The sequence below is a fragment of the Cyclopterus lumpus genome, chromosome 18, assembly GCF_009769545.1.
Source record: "Cyclopterus lumpus isolate fCycLum1 chromosome 18, fCycLum1.pri, whole genome shotgun sequence".
In the NCBI taxonomy this organism is placed as follows: domain Eukaryota; kingdom Metazoa; phylum Chordata; class Actinopteri; order Perciformes; family Cyclopteridae; genus Cyclopterus; species Cyclopterus lumpus.
In genome coordinates this window covers 10706579-10723697 of record NC_046983.1, presented here as the reverse complement: position 1 = coordinate 10723697, position 17119 = coordinate 10706579, and the positions used below count along the sequence as shown (strand labels likewise).

Sequence of the window (17119 nt, the reverse complement as noted above, 5' to 3'; positions counted from 1 at the left end):
TGATGGTAACTGCATTCCATGCAGTCTATTGGTGGCGCGTGATGGAACCATCGTTGGTATTATCTTTGCCGAAGGACAGGAAATATCTGCCGTGAAAAAGGCCGTCCTGTGGTCGATGTGTGAAGCTTCTAATCATTGATTGATTGAAGTGCTTATACATTAATTCATTTGATACCACAGTGCTCCTTCAGATACGTGTACACATTTTTGTTGAGCCTTAAACAAACACAATACTTTTTTTTTTGGGGCCTTTTTTGGGGGGCGGGGAGGGGGAGCACAACAAGCCGCGATGAGTACGCTTGGGCTGTGATTTGGTCTCCACCAACTCATGAGAAAAACTGTCTGCCTCTTTTGCTGCTGAATGCTCCACTATGCTAACCAGCTCTGTCCGTCTCTCTGTTGGGCGTGGCCACGCGGTGTAAATTGTAACTTGGTGAAAACACCTGCGTGCTGCATCTGTAAAGGACACTGCTAGCGCTGAGATTGAGCCAACACTGTCAGCCCTTTTTTTTTCTCTTTCCATCCCTCCCCCTCGAGATGATGACCTACCTGAGGATGTGCTCACCTCACAGGCGTTATCGTACCGTAAAACACTGCGACCGATCTGTTCGCTCGTTTCCGTCGGCCGCGTGTGTGTCTCGGCCTGCCGGGAAGAGTTGGCTTTATTCCCACAGCACTCTGTCCATGCCCCCCCTTTGTCTTCTTAGGTACAGTATATGCCTTATTCATCTCAGAGGAAGCAATTAGATTTAGCTTTGCAGTCTCCCCTGAAGCATGGCCATCTATCACTGCACAGCAATTAATAATGTATGCATTTAAATGCAAGCTTAAGCCCATTTGACCGAAGACCAAAGTAATTTACGTGATGTATGTCAGTGAATGACACTTACTGTATGTTGTGGCATAAGTAAAAACAATGCTTTGAGCAATGCTGACAAAACTTCCACTGTCAGTATTCTGGAATACATTAACAGGGTAGTTAATATTGTATTGATATGTAATGTAAAAGTCTATGCTGTAACGGCTGTGCTGTGGTATGCATCATCTTCAACCAAACGACTGAGTGAAGAGTTTAAAATACTTATAATGTAATAACACAAGTATCTGAAATTCATGGCTCTCTTGGAAATTAAAATGATAAAACAAATCTGAGGTAAGGGGGCAAGTTAGGTACATTATTTTTTCTTTCTTTTCTTTCTTTCTTTCTTTTCTCTTTTGTCTATCTTATGCATTTTTCATTTAATGTTTGTAATTTTGTAACATTTTCAAATAAGCCCAGTTGGCTTTTTGTCTCTTCCTGCACTGTGATATTCATTTATCTCTGTTATGATTTTTATTTTATTGTTTGAATTGTGCAAATAAAAAAAATATTTAAAAAAGGACATTGTTCCCAGAGCGAGGAGTTTTAGGGGAATTTCTGATATAGTGCCTGTGAATAGTATGACAGTGATTTTATTATGTTTTATTTGTTTGTCTTCCCTTTGCCATACTTGGAGGCAGTATTTCTTTCTTTCTTATTGGACAAATTGAATTACCATCATCTTGTGTTTGATTCCCGCTCCATATAATCAAGGACATAGCTCATTTTGGCCTTTTTGAAAAACTGATTTTGTAACTGCCAAACTGTACTAAATTAATCGGGCACAAAAGAAAGACGTCTCATCCTCGGCAGCTGCCTTTTCTTACTGAGGACCGGCAATTGTTGGTCATGAATGATGATGAACTTTGGGGATTCCCTTCCACCAGTTAGGAGCACGTTTCCAATACTCGCAAAATCAATGACATTCCCACGAGATTTCACTGTGTCGTGCTAATTAGTGAATGTCGATGACGCTACTACGCTATCACGCTATCACGCTATCACACTATCACTCTAAGCTAAGAAGGTGACAATCAATACGTTATCATTGTCACAGTAAGCTTTATTATTGTGCCTGAATAAAGAACTGCATCCATGGATATGTCCCACTAGTCCTTTTGTGATGTACAACACTGCACCTCAGTTTCAATACGGACACCTTTTTTTTTTTTACTTCGATGAAACTTTTTACATTCTCACTCGAATGTTGTCCAAGCAGGCTTCAAAAAAGTTGATCAACTTTTTTCACTGAGTGCAGAGCCACCAGCATCCTCGACGCTCTCCTCTTTCTCAGATACTTGGACTAAAAACACACCTACACCTCTCTCTATACCTTGAAGTAAAAGCCACATTGTCTTCCAGCAGTTCCCTCTCTCACACATTCACTCTCTCTGCTTCACAGAGCAGTTCCTGCCCCCCCCCCCCCCCCCACACACACACACACACACACACACACACACACACACACACACACACACACCCTCACCCCCTCTGTTGCTCAGCTCAGGAAAGGGAAAGTGCTTGTGTGAAACCTAAGGATCACTTGCAGACTGAGGAAGCAGAGAGAGCGTGCACATCCTGCAAGGTAAGAGGATGTTTACAGGAACCGTTGATAGCAGTCAGCCCTCACACTGGACCTCACTTTTTGGGCATCAAAGGACATAAATTGGCAATTTGAGAGCAAAACCAAAAGGTCCTCCAGTCTGAGCAGCTGACGATCTGTAAACTTTTGCTTTTGGAGTGCGACCTTCAGGGGGGACATAGCTCTGAATGAGGTAGGGTATCACTAGGTCATGTTTTATTCAGCAATGTCATAAAAGTTTATTTTACCCTGCGATGAATATGATTGCTGGTTTCATTTGACAATCTATTAGTGTGAGTCAGCAAAGGATTGCAGGCCAGTGTGCATGAAAACAGTCTACTTGGTATATTTACTTTTACCATCAATAGTCCTGGAATAGCTGGAAGAATAAATTGCCTCCTTGAAACAACTCCGATAAGCATTTCACGGCTCCAAAAGGGCATGCTGAAATGTCTTGCATTTCATTATGGTCATGCATAACTGGAGGCAAAAAAAAATTAGCATATGTTCTCAGGTTTATTGCCTGAACTTGACAGTTTGTTTTGCATGCCGCCATGGCTGGAGCTATTTGTGTTTTTAGATGTTTACCAGAGGCAGTGAAGGGGTCATCACTGCAAACACGCAGCCGTTTGAGAAGTACCCAAATAATTGGGCCTGTATCTGTACATCATTTACTTTAGTTAAAGTCCTTGCAAATAACACCACACTATATTTAAAAATATCGCAGTTCCAGCCATGTGTACACCAAACAAGAGGACCCAGTGGATGGAGGACCTTCAGCATTTCCGTAAAGAGCACGTCTTCTCCAAGAAAGTCCTGTTCAACTGCTGCCTGGTGCGGCGCATCATCAGCTGGGCCTCCCCAATCCCCAAAGGTACAACAACCACATATGTATGGCTACACATGGCAGCGATGATGCACCATGGTGGAATGTGATTTAATTGCCTCTCATTCATCGGATAGTTAGGTAGAGAAAATGTTTTTAGTTTTTAGACCATTTTATTTATTTATTCTTTAGAAACCAGTCCGTGCCTGCTGAATTGGTCAATCTCAAAGGGCAAATACGAGTGTAGGGGCAGGCATGTATTTATCACTTACTCAGTATTATTTATTACATAAAGTATTACAAGTGGGAAAATAACATGTACTCTCTAAACTCCATAAGCAAAAAAAAAAAAGACATGAAAAAGTAGAGAACTGCAGAACTAAGTCCGGGAAATATCCGAAGTACAGTGTGCACTTAAAGAGGTCTGCAAAAACCGAGGTGTGTAAACTGATTACATGACTTTGAGATTGGATTGAACAGGAACATGATACTCTCATTAGCTGTGCCGTTAACCGTTAACCTGAGTTCTGACGAGACAAAATGGAGCAAAAGCAGAAGGAACTATGAACCTTTCTACCTTTAAACACACACACACACACACACAGACACACACACACCCACACACAGACACACACCCCTAGAGACCTTTCTTCCTTTTTAAAGGAACACTAGAATTTATGTTTTTTCTGAAGTGACAAATATGCACTATAGCTAGCTCGAGTTAATGAATTCTCTTTGAAGCTAGATCAATATTGATTACTGCTCTGGTTATATATATATATATATATATATATATATATATATATATATATATATATATACTTATAAAATAGGATTTATAGCTACATTTGCTTGCCACAGGAACTGGAAACATATCGGCCAGTAAAATACAGGGAGAACTTAGATGTTGATATACAAAATAAAATAAACTTGTGCTATAGTTATGAAGTCATTAAATTTGGTGTTTATGCATATAAACTGTAGGTGTAGACATTTCTTAAATCATGAAAAAAAAGGAAGTCTTGCGTAGTGTGCACTTACTTTTTTCTTAAAGTATTGGTAATGAGAGCAAAACGTTTTCAGTTTTGTTGGCGTTTTACAATATTTATTTGGCCGCAGTAAAAGTTCTGCGGTTGCAGTTTCGTTCCTTTTCTTCTGTTCTCATTGTTGCTGTCGAGCTGAGTGACACTCGCTCAGTGCCCATGGTTGCGTAATGGCTCGGTGACATGTCAAGTATTACCATAAACCTGGAGCTCTTAGTAATTGGCAGGTGTCGTTCCGCATTGATATTGCTTGTTAGATAATGGATTGTGTTGGGGTGTTATTTAGAATGCTATTAAACAGTCATGAATTTCACTGTAGGGACTAAATGACATCTGCAACGAAGATTTTTCTGCAGGGGAAAACAACAATAGAAGGACTCTAAAACAGCTGTTCTTCATGAATAAGAGAAGCCATATTATGCATATCAACTTTGTTCGAAAAAATAAGCAAACTTTTCTCATTTGGTATTGATTTAGAGCGATGTCGATGGGGCAGGTGCAGTTTCTTGATGACATATTCAGTGCAGTCTCCTCTTGTGCTTACCTTTGGTTAGCCTCTTCCCCCTATCTGTGTGCACCTGTTGTCAAGAAGCTATTCTTCTTATAGCTGGCGCCACACGGGGGAACCCAGGTGTTTCTGTCGGCCACATTTGAATTTGACAGAGAATTTGATTCGACTTTCATTCCGCTCGCTGCTCCTTTTTCTCTGGAAACATGCTGCCTCCATCCCAGGGCATGTTCACACCGCCTTAGGTTGAAGCAGAGTTGGTATTAAGAAAGTCAATAACGTCTTCCGATAGCATGGCAGCAATAGAGTCTTCTACCCTCTCAGTTCGGTATGACATTCAAACCGCTGAGCACTGCTTTCAGTTGTGAATGTCACTTCCATGTGAATTTAATACAGACCTCAATAAAACCATGAATTTACAGAGCAAAAATTCAAACAATTTTTGAATAAAAAAAAAAAAAACCTCAACATGTCGTATTCATTCTTGCCATTTTCTACCCGGGATCGTCCTTGAGGTAAAAATGAAACGCCAAAGTATGGTTTTACATGTTGTACTACCTTGCCATTTGCAAATGCCTGCAAGATTGTCAAAAATAAATATTATTCTTGTATTGCAAATTATTACTGCAATAATAATTTAACAGCAACAGTGTATTTGCAGCCTCCTCTCTGAGCATATGTTTGTCCGTAGGTGTTCTCGTCATTAGACGGCGTCACAAACTAATAATATTATTCATTGTGTTGCCCAGAATAACCTCTCAGCATGCATATGACCACACTATAAACCTGCCAGGTGGCAAGCTTGCTCACTAAAGAAGGTGTTTCTAGAAACACACAAGCCCCCGTGGCGTGACCCTGGATTTCTACCATAAGGTTGGATTATATATATATATATATATATATATATATATATATATATATATATATATATATATCCAACCTTATGGTAGAAATCCTTCACTGTACCTCATATTTTCTGCCAGGAGAGGGCAGCAGGCTCCAGAACAAATGAATGATTATCATGATGATGTACATTGTTTCCTGCATTCAGAGCAGTTTATTACCAGTGCTTTATATTATTGTTCCAATTTAAATGCGAAGTCAGTTAAAGTGTTTCATTGTATTTGGTAATGCCAATATAACATAGGACGCATCACTGCACATGTACATCATCTGCGGCAGCAATGCCTGAAACGCACTGAAAGAACAACACTAAGCCTGTCGACCCATTCCAGTTGGTAATTCTTAACAATGCAACACACTGCGGTCGTTAACCCGGCTCACATACAATATTGACACCAGTGCAGTCCAATATGATCCAATAAAACCACCCTGCATGACAACACGCCACGTGTCCTTTTGTCACTCTGAAAGTGTCATAAATGCTGTGAATGTCTGCACTGCAGTATTAATCCAGTGGCCCTGAATGCACCCACTATCGCTGAGCTGCGTCTCTTGCTGATGGACGGTCGACTCAAATTCTGCTTTATGATTGGACTTTCAAGACGGAGCATATCCATGTTCATCAGCGGCAACTATTAATCGTGGGGTTTGGCGAATTATTTAATTTTTCTCTTATTACAATAAGAACATCAGTATTTTTCTGCTGAAGACGTGACGGAGAGCTATTTGATTTAAGTTTGTTATTTGGTCGACATTTGTTTGTTGTTCTGCTGAAGGAGTTGGCATTTCATTTGTTTTATTCCAAAAGAACATGCTGCTCAAAGGGAAATCAGTGCAGTGCCATTTAATTCCCACCTCAGCCAGTACACCTTCCCAGTGCCCTTCAAACAGCTCAGAAGTGGCCTGAAAAGCAATGTACTTACTGTTTGGGCCACGTTAACTTTAATGTTCCCTCATTAGGACGTTTTAAATCCAAGTCTTCATGTGTTCCTCAATCAGTTTTCTTTGTCAGACTAACCCCTCTGGCCTTTTGAATTCTACACACAACGAGATGTATTTGATAAGTTCCCGTCTAAATCTCACCGATTCCCCTCAGTGATTTGAGTTAAATCGCTGCGAGATACCATATCCCATAATGAGAAGTACTGCTAAAAGGACCCTTAAACCTTGATAAATGGCACTAATCACCATGATGCTCTACTTTGGAGACGATGCTCGAGATCATTAAGAGAGTCCTGGGGTGTGTGTCCTTGTGTTCTCCCCATGTGCTATATAGCGAGCAGGATCTATAAAAAAAAAGAAAAAAAAGAAAGCAAAATCACAAGTTGGCCTGTCGTTTTAGGTCACATGTCAGCTTGTGGTAAAGCTAACGCACTTTTCATTTGAATCTATTTCCCCACTTGGTCAAGCCTGCAGGCCTCTGTAGATATGGGGGGGGGAAATGGAAAATGGCAATGATGGATTAAAGGGGAAGTTGAGGCAGCAGGCGGCCTCTCAGATCGGAGAAGAGGGGAAGAGGAGAGATTGCTCTGGGGACTGCTGGCCGGCTCAGGTGCAGACATGTTTCACTGTTGTCATTCATTTGTTGTGAAAACGGTTGCGGGAGAATGAGGGAGACGGTTCCAACAGGGATGCCTTTCCCTGACATTAATCTCATTCATAGCTCCGGCTAGTACCTGTGACAGCCAGGAAGAAAATCGTTGTTTACAACTAATGGGATCAGAGATGATGGGAGCAATTCTTTTGAAATGCAGTCACCCGTGTGTTTCACATGTTTGCACGTATTACACTCGCATAGCCTCGGATGTAATAGCGGGTTCATTGTATTCTGTTGGATGCAATGTTTCTGTTTCTATTATCCTCAATCCACTTCGTCTGAATCTTTTTATTCTATATTCAAATGAAAGTTTATCATCACCATTGCTTTGTCGTGGACGGCAGAGACGTCTTCTGCTGGTCATTGTGCAATACAGTTAATACTCTGCCTAACAATTCTATAAATGGCTCAAACGGCACCACGGCCGAAGGACACATGATTCGAGGAACACTTTCCATTATGTCACACATCAGTGAGCCGGGGATTAGTCTGAGAATAGGTGACCATGGTGTTTTGTAAAGCACCGTAAAGTAGCCCGTTGACAGACAATGACACTCGCACTCCATCCTGTCAATTGGATACAGCCAAATGAGATGCCGGGCGGTTCAACACGTGACGGTGTGCTGGTCGCCGCTGTAACCAAGCCAGGTCCTTTTGTCCGAGCTATACCAGGAACTCTATCATTAATCATGCATTCGTTGCAACATGCAGGTTTATTTTTATTTTATTTTTTTTCGCCACAGACTTGGTAACTCTTAGTTTCTGAGAAGAAGGCCATATGTAAGCATAGCCCTGAATAAAGAATTAAAAAAACAAACACACAAAATAAAGTTACCTGGGAAAACAGTTCCATGAATGGGTATATGCAGCTGAAGATCACGGTATGTGATAACAAGCCCCAGAACAGTTCTCAAATGATGGGAGAATGTTGTCTTGGCAAAAATATCTTTGGATTTTAAATAGTTGGATTTGTCACCTTGAAAGTTGGTAGGGAGTTCTCTTTTTCCTCACATTTGTATAAACACAATCATCCATTTTAAAAAAACTAAGGAGATCAACAGATTAATCCATGATGGAAAGTAGAAGTTAGAGCAGAATGTAAGCAGAAAACCTTAAAGGTCCCTCATCTAGCTGTAGACGACAACGTTAGATTTTGGGGAAAGTTGGCGTGAGGTTGCGAATGTCATTAGTCGTCAACTTCTTCTGCATACCTTTTCCTGCACCTGGCCGCCGTCTTTTCCTCACCCGTCTTCCTTTGTCCCGTTGTCTGCCGGTGGCACAGCCGGTTTGCCGGTAACCTACTTCAGTCAAGTGTTTGTATTCCAACAGCGACCCGGGCCCTTCTATAAATAGGCTCCCCTGATTGATACCCGGTACAGTGAAACCTCGTGAGCCTTCTTCGGCTGCCGCGGGGCAGAAATGACTTCCTTGTGTCCGTGTCACTCCGCTTTAACGCACCTGTCCCCGTCACGGTCTAATTGATCTCCCCGGCCTGTTTGCCAGGCGGCATCCAAAGCAGCAGGCGAAGGTGCATTGCCGGGCCTGAAGGACCATGCAAATGCATTCACATCCCCACCTGGGACGACGTTTGATAAGGTGTGTTTAATGTTCAACATAAAAGATATGCATCTCCTGCCTATCGTAATGAGGTTTTTTTTTCGGGATGTATTAATGGCTCGAGTAAAGGTATTATACAGTAATCTGTTGCGTTTGCACATTTCCTCATCAAAATGCCACAATACATGTCAAACGCATTCCCCAGTTCATGGCATTTCAACATAGCTTTCCTAATCACTTGAAATTACTTCACTAATTATACTTTCTCACACACAGAGATATTAACATTTTACATTTCCTGCAGCAGAAATTTATGATCGGCATAAAACAAAGAACTGCGCTATAAGAAATTCAAACTTTCATCAACTGGAAATCGAAGGAAAGCAATGTCATCATGCAGTGTGTTCTTCGAGGTGGCATAGTGGGTTCCCAATAAAACATTGATTAGATTTGTCCATGCTCAAGGTTTTTATTGCTGATTCAGTCAATAAAAAAAAAAAAAAAACGACTTTATTGGGCAACACTGCAGCATATCTCAATCACAATCTTTTTATCGAATGTTACTTTCAATCTAATACAGATTTTTTGCCATGACAAACATGTCACATGACATGTTAGTGACGAGTACAGGACAAGGGTATGGCCACTGTCCCAGATGGCTGCCTCAACCTGTCACTGTCAGATGAAACAGAAATGAGATTGAAGTCCAACTGGGAGCGTCCCACTGACACTGCTATCCCACAGCGCATGTGTTTGCAGAACGCTCCTGAATGTGTCAAGACTATCTCAGGAGTGCACGTTGGAAACATGTTGTCATTTACATGCCATTTTGGATAGTTTTATAGTCGTGCTGTTTAATTGTGTTTTCACTGAATAATGGATCTTTAAAGGAGTGTGTTAATTGTAGCACTTTGACTAGCGGTTTACCAATAGTTGTTACTGGTCATTTTAATTGTGTTAAGATAGCTGCTGTTCTATGGCTGGAGGGTATATGACATTAACAGCTTTTCTAATTGAGGTCCTGATTTTAAATGAGTATCAAACACACTCTCGTTAAAAAAAAAAAAAAAGATCCATTAAGAAGTAAACATTCCGGTGGCGGTAATATTGATTTAGTATTCAAAACCTGGGTGGAACCGTTTTACAAGAGCTTCACTTGGAGTGGTGCATGTCAGTTTGTTTTACCTTGCACTGCCTCTCGGTTGATAGGTTGTGCTTTCTTTTAAGCATGGCTTAAGGCGCTTTCTTTTTAAGAATACATATTTTCTTTGCATTCCAGGAGTTGGACCAGGATGAATAATGAAAAGATGGTCACTTTGTAGCCTCACCAGGAAGGCAAAAGACAACGATACTAGAAGAGATAGTGTACAGTGCCTCCTTCACTGTCTGTCCTGGATGGTTGTTGTTTTCCAGCAATTTATTTTGCACATTAATATATATATATTTTTTAACTAAGTACTTTCTCGGCTCTTGCACTGTGAATAAAGCCCTCGAAGCAACCATGTTGTGAGGAACAGACTTGTTCAACACGTACATCACGGAGGCTCCGTTGTCTAAACTGAGACGGCAAAACTTTATTACTCCTTTCAACCTTGACTAATGCAGCACACGCCAGATCCACTCCTTCTGTTCTTACCTTTCCCAGTAAATCCACCAATATACACTGCGTAAATGTTTACCAGTGGGAACTCAAATGAACTCGGAGCATTTCATCACAAAGAAATTCAATAAAGTAGCTCACAGTAGCTCAGGCGATACAACGGTTTACTTCAGAGACTGCCAGATGCTGCTCTGGGTCAATAGCATCCAAGAATTCGGTCCTTTGACTGCATAAACGTATTTGAACCTTTTTTATTGAAGAAGTGCTGCAACTGTCAAGAAATTCTGCCCTGCCCCCGGTGTGTAAAGGCCCTCGAGAGGTTTTTAATGCGATTGCCATTTGAATACTCACGTAGCTTTATGTTCCGTTACCCGGCAGTCGAGCCTGTGAGCCAAGTAAGCAGGGTTAGATACTGCAGGAGTAGAAGCGATTCAGACCACTGCAGCCGACTTGGAGCAGATACGTGGTGCAGGGTGAAGAGTAGCACACGGAGAGAGACATTTAGGAACAAGTTGAGAGAGAAAGGGAACAGTCATTAGCAGGAGAAACGGTGGAAGGAAAAGATGGGGACAGTGCATGTTCAGGAGTTGAGATGGAGGCAGATGGCTAAAGGTGGAAGCTCTGTCTGAAAAGTGATATTTTACAGCACAAATCTGGCAGGCAGCAACAGGATGAAAACCTGCTCCTCTGAGACACGAGCAGACTTTTTTTTTTAAACAGCCTGGAGCCGCACTGATAAACCTGGACATATTTGACAGTAACTGAACCTCCCCAATGCCCCTAATATTATGGTTAACTGAAACGTTAATAACAAGAAAGGATCAGAGGATCAAAGTCCATATTTCAGTTAAGTACAGGGTATATATTACAAATTCCCTTTATGAATGCATAGGGCTTTGTATCAGACATGATGGTAAGCAGCCCAAATCTACTTAAATCATCCTTCTTCAGCATGCTAACATGCTTCCAGTGTTGATAAGATGCTAATGTTGAGACGGTGTAATGTTTACTGTGTTCACCTTACATTAGTTTGCTGGATGCTAACGTTACCTGGGAAAGGTGTACAGCTATTTTTGCCCAGCCATAAAAGTACGCTTAGTTCTCTAGGAGGCAAGAATGCATACAACATTTAAATAGCAAACCATATAGTAATTAATATATTGCAGTGTGCACCAAAGTGGCGGACTGACAGATATTACCAATCGAGGGCTACAGCGCTTTGCAGAAAAGGGTTTGATGATGATGACTTGTTTATTTTCCTTAAAGGTGGGTGCATAGAGAAACAATGTTCAAATACAAGTACGGAAATTGTACTACATATTGGCATTATTATTATTGGAAGATTTCAATCAATACGGAGCCCTATATTGGTATTACATCATAGCTTATTGTCAGACTGAAAAGCAGTTGATCAGCTTCCTTCTTGAAACACCAGCCTTGGTCGACCTATGAGAATGACCTTTCTCATGTTGTGAAAGAAAGCTCCCTTTTGTTATCTTTGTCATAGTGAAGGCCCTTTTCTCGCTGTACAACTGTAAATCGGTTTATTAGTTCCCTGGAAGCATCGACCCGATCCAGAACATTCTTTTTCAATGGCATTTCTAGGTTTTTTTTCACTTTCAGAGAGAACACACTTAGGAATTTCTCACCCGTGCAGCTACACATTAAGGGCAACCTCTATATTTGCTTCTCCACGAATGGCACCCGTCCTACGTGTTCTCACTTGCGGGGCAAACGCAACAGGAGTGTCAGTGCTCCCAGTGGACGAGGCCTATCCTTCTTAAAGTAACTGTTGTAGTTTGTGCGAGTCGGTTCGTCGACGGCCGCGCACACTGCATGAATTGGGTCAACAAACCACACCAGGCATACTACAAGAAACAAAATGAGGTCATGGAAAAGAGAAGGCTCTCAGCTGGCCTGCAGAGCTTTTTAGCATGGCACAATATACACTTTGTTATGACAGTGAACTCCGTCTTAACACTAACAGAGTCACTCGCCAGAATAAATTGTCTGCATGAGTTCTTGCCGTGTGTTTGTTTGACGTCTATGGTTCAGTGACGGCACCTATTTTGGAGTAGCCAGGATTGATGCAACACGTTCAGTACCTTTTTTAAAAAAAAATCATTTAATTGACTGTGAGATCAACAAAAAGATTAACATTCAGACACGTGCAAACAGTGCTTTTTTTTTATTACGTGGATTTACTGCAACCAGCAGTTGAAGAAATGGCATATTTGTGTAAAACGGAGAACATGAGCTCCCCACATAATCCCCTGGTGGGGCATTTTCTCATCGAGGAGTGACTACTGGCAATCCACTTCTACTGATGAATTTCTAACATGATAATAGTAATTACAGTGGTAATGATCATTTGCACTGCATGGTGGTGGATGTAATTTGCCTATTCCCAGGGCAGTTGTTTTATTTTTCTCATCATCAGTAGGCAGTCATTCAGTAAATAGGTTTTTGCAAGAGAGAACAGTATCGTGCCCCCTGGTGTGAAAAGGTTCAAGAGAAGACTTCATGTGTCGACGCAGAATAAGTGAATTAAAGGTTTGTTGATCGGATGACCATATTTCCTTGCTGCAGCCTTTACAGGCACACCGTTGTTTACATGTCACTTACTGTAAGCTCTGAAATTATCTTATTTCACCAACCCCCCCCCCCCCCCCCCCCTTGTAGTATACATTTATAAAATAACATTTCTGTGAACTGAGATTACTATGGAATGTATTTCACATCTTAAAAACAAAGAAGAAATCACAGCTGTTACCTGTGAGGCATTTGTCAGGAAATAATATGTAGTGGGAGGTTGGTACTCATATTTGATGAGTGGGTTTTTGCTCTGGGCTGGTTAATGATACATGCGCTCATGCACCAAATCCAAATTGTTCCCTGGGGACTCTGAATGACTTTACTAGGGATGTAATGGGAACGGTAATTTGAATATTGAGCAATACAATTAGCTCTTTCTCTCTCTTTGTATAGAATACTACATAAAACATCAATGTATTCTCAACAAAACCTACATGTGCTTGAACAATTGCTTAGAATCAGACATCCGCTGTCCCCAGAGGAGGAATCCTATAAGGAAATGTCTTAAAAACTGCTGTCTGAATTGCCATGTAATTCGTACAGACATCGATGTCCCCCAGAGGACGAATTATAATAACCTTGGTGACCTTTTCCTCTATTGCCATCAATAAGTCCAATTTATGTGCCTATTTACACGACTGCAATGGGTTTTAAATAGTGTAGACTTTCAGCTTTATTTCAATGCTTTTTTTCCCCTGAATCTTTCAGACAGTGAATTTATTCTGAAATTCAGTATTCTATCCTTTTGGTTTTGTCTGGATTTTCTTGTATTTTATTTAATTATCATATGTTATATAGAAGCAGCATTCTACAGTATAAAACCATCATTTCCACATTACCTTGGTGCCATATTCTGCCCCCTTTTCCCCCATTCAGTCATATTCCAGAAGATATGTTGAGATTCATGATGTCTGAGACTTCAGTGTGCCATCATATTTGAAGACCCGGGTGGCCCGAGGAACGGTAAATATGGGGGGGGGGGGGGGGGGGGGGGGGCTGACACTTTCCAGATCATAATTGTTTTTTCTCTCAGTGAACGCGTACGCTGACCCCTCACTCACTCAAACTGAGTGATGAGGTGAATAGGAGGAATTCATTACTGTACCTGCAAGATGTTTTCATTACTCAGATATGTTGTGACTTCTTTTCTATTTCCTTTTTATCATTCTCTCCTTCCTGTTCTTACCACCCTTCATTGTCAGAAATATACTCAGGCAGAAATCCCCAAAACCCTCAAACTCTAAGGAAAAGGGGATAGTTGTCTTGGCACTCGTTTTTTTATACTCGTATGTCTCTTAAGGAAGCCTCGTGGTTTCTTATCTGATCCATTCTCTTCCTCTGTGCTGCTGTTATGAGGTCCCTTTCCTTCCTATGCAATGCACAATGTATTCAAACACTTCTGCAGCGGTTTCTTTTGAAAGCCTTTTCTTTCTTGCTGAAAAAATGTTTCTCAAACAAGAAAGGAAAAGTGGTGCTTACAGCACGCACAATAAATAAACAGTAACAATAGGTAAACGCAAATCGGAGTCAAACTTGCTTGCTTATTTGCCTGGTTAGATTAATTTTCTAATGACATTCCCATTTGAATTGACGTGCACAAATAATATGGTTGAATTATAGGCTTCATAATTGGATTCATCTAGCTACAAATCAAGTAACCTCATACAGACTGTATGTATCCATGTGGGGATGTCCTTTGCATAACTGTTTTTACCCAAAAGGCAGTGCTTTTAAAAATGTGGACATGTGATACGTTCAATATTAATAAACCATATTAATATACTCGTGAACAGTGCTCTGTTCAGCAGTGGGGGCGGGGCTTCAGGGCTCTGCAGAGTCCCTCATGTGTTTCCCGTGTGTAAGACTTGAGTCTAACAGATAACATCACCACCAGTAAAATACCTCCGCTAATTGAATCCATGCTCTACTTTACAACAGCCGTGGTTCTGTGAAAGGAAGCGACTACTACGCTTATTTGAAACTGACCTCCTCTATTCTACCGTTATCCTACAGCCAGTAACCGATTAAAGCGGATATAGTGATTTAAGGGCCCCAGGTAAACACAGTATTGATTTGTACCCTTTCTATAACTAGAGACGTTGGTATAAGCAGTGTTAGAAGAAGGCCTACTCCAAACTTTTTTTTTTCTGAGCTAAAACTGTTCATTGTTAATCGTAAAAAACATTAATACCATTAATAACGAAGAGTGACAGAGAGGCATTTTCAGCACGATGTACTTTAACTTAGTTAATGTCTTTTCAAGTTTAATGAATAACAATGTGTCATATTTTAATTGTTATATTTTGTGCGTCATATCTGAATGTATTCGTTGGCCCTGTTCCAAATGGGCATGTGCTCTAAACGGGCACTGCAGTGTGGATCAACATACAGGGCTGAAGGTCGTGACACCCGCGGTGTTAAAACATTTGATTGGATCTCATGACATCACATGTACTGTATGTGTATGGGACAGTGGGGCCCGTCTAGCTTTTACTCTTCAATGGCGTTTCTGTACCCGGAAAAAGCTCAAGTGCAATACTAAAACATATTGTATTGATTCATAATCAATAGTTTGGTCTATAAGTCGTCAGAAAACACTGACAAATGTGCATGGTGACATATCTATAATGATTGCCTTATCCAAGCAATAGTTCAAAATGTAAAGATGTGAGTCATATGAGTTATAAAAGCCCTAGATCACGTAAAGTAGAAAGCTTTCAATAACTTTATCAGTGCTTTAGCGTGTGTGTTAACCCCGCATGCATGATCAAGCTACAGGGGCCATGCATTAACTTCTGTGGCCTCACTTTACAAGACAGACGGCATGCTCTTCTCTATGATAAGCCCGCCAATTACACAGAAGGTCACCTGCTCTGCTGGCAGAAGTGGGCTGAGCTGAAGAAGAGCTGTCTTCGTTTTCAGAGCTGCAACAATCTGATACAGATGCAATCTAAAAAGTCTCATTAGAATTCACACACCTTTGTATGTCCCCTCAGGACGTTCATAATCCCACAGCGGCGCCCTCACATACGCGCCGTCGGCAGGAGTGAGCATGGAGGACGCCGTTTAAAGGAGAAATAATGAGGTGTTGGACCTCCCATGAGGATTTAGAGAAATGCTTTGAGCTACATTCAGTGTGCCCACCATAACCGGTCTGTGTTTCCAATGCCTATCAAAAGAAATGGCTGAACGGGATCACAGGTGAATGTTGCTGCCCGAGGGAATGGTTCAGTCATCTAATGCATTTAACAAAAGAAGCCGTGGTGGTTTATTTTGGGGCATGTAACCTTTTCAGATTGGTATTAGATAGTAGCGACACTGAAATCGTAATGTGTGCAACAACAAGAAGCACAAAACGCGATCAGAAATGAGCTCTGAGGCTTGCGGTGTGGAAGCAGCTTTTGTGAGACGGCATTATGTCCTAATGTCCTTTTTTTTTTTTTAAAAAGATGCTATAAGTTAATTTAACCCTTTCAGAGCCGGCGATGCAAGCGGGAAGAAAGAAACCCTTCATCTTTTGAAGTGGAGCCGGTCCATCTCTCTCTGTTTGGTTGCTTTCCATTGCAGGCCCCCCTCTCTCAGCTATATGTGAATGGACATAGGAAGCGAGTTAGCCTCATCAGCGCCTTGTTCGAGAGCCTTCATCTCCCCAAATGTCCCCAGCCGCTGTGTCGATAAAACATCGCCTTTGCATCGGACAGCGATATACAGTACTGTGTTCTCACTTGATTTATAATGAATGGGATTTGATCCGTTTTCTGTAATGACCTTTTCAAAACGGGTGACTGCAGTGGGCATCTTGATGAGCATTTAGAGACGGCGCAATCTCAAACCTGCCATGTGTTCAGTATGACGAGCCATTATTCTGTTGCAACACGGCGTCTCTGAAGTGCATACAAACTGAAAATGGGTTTCAGTGTGAGGCACGCCATCTGCTTTACAGCTTAACCTAATGTCTTAACCTAAGGGAGCAGTTAGCTAACATTAGTACACGGATAGCATACGCAATTCATTACCGTCCTCGGATATCGACCCGGCTCTTATCTGCA

General features: G+C 41.3%; 1 protein-coding gene across 1 annotated transcript in view; it reads left to right on the top strand.

Moving 5' to 3' along the window:
* The first annotated feature begins 3176 nt into the window (after window positions 1–3176).
* The window catches only part of kcnip4 (Kv channel interacting protein 4), a 93625-nt gene continuing 79682 nt past the window's right edge, over window positions 3177–17119 (top strand). Inside the window, exon 1 of the mRNA XM_034557172.1 lies at window positions 3177–3315. Within this exon, the coding sequence (XP_034413063.1) occupies window positions 3177–3315 (139 nt within the window). The remainder of the gene's footprint in view (window positions 3316–17119) is intronic.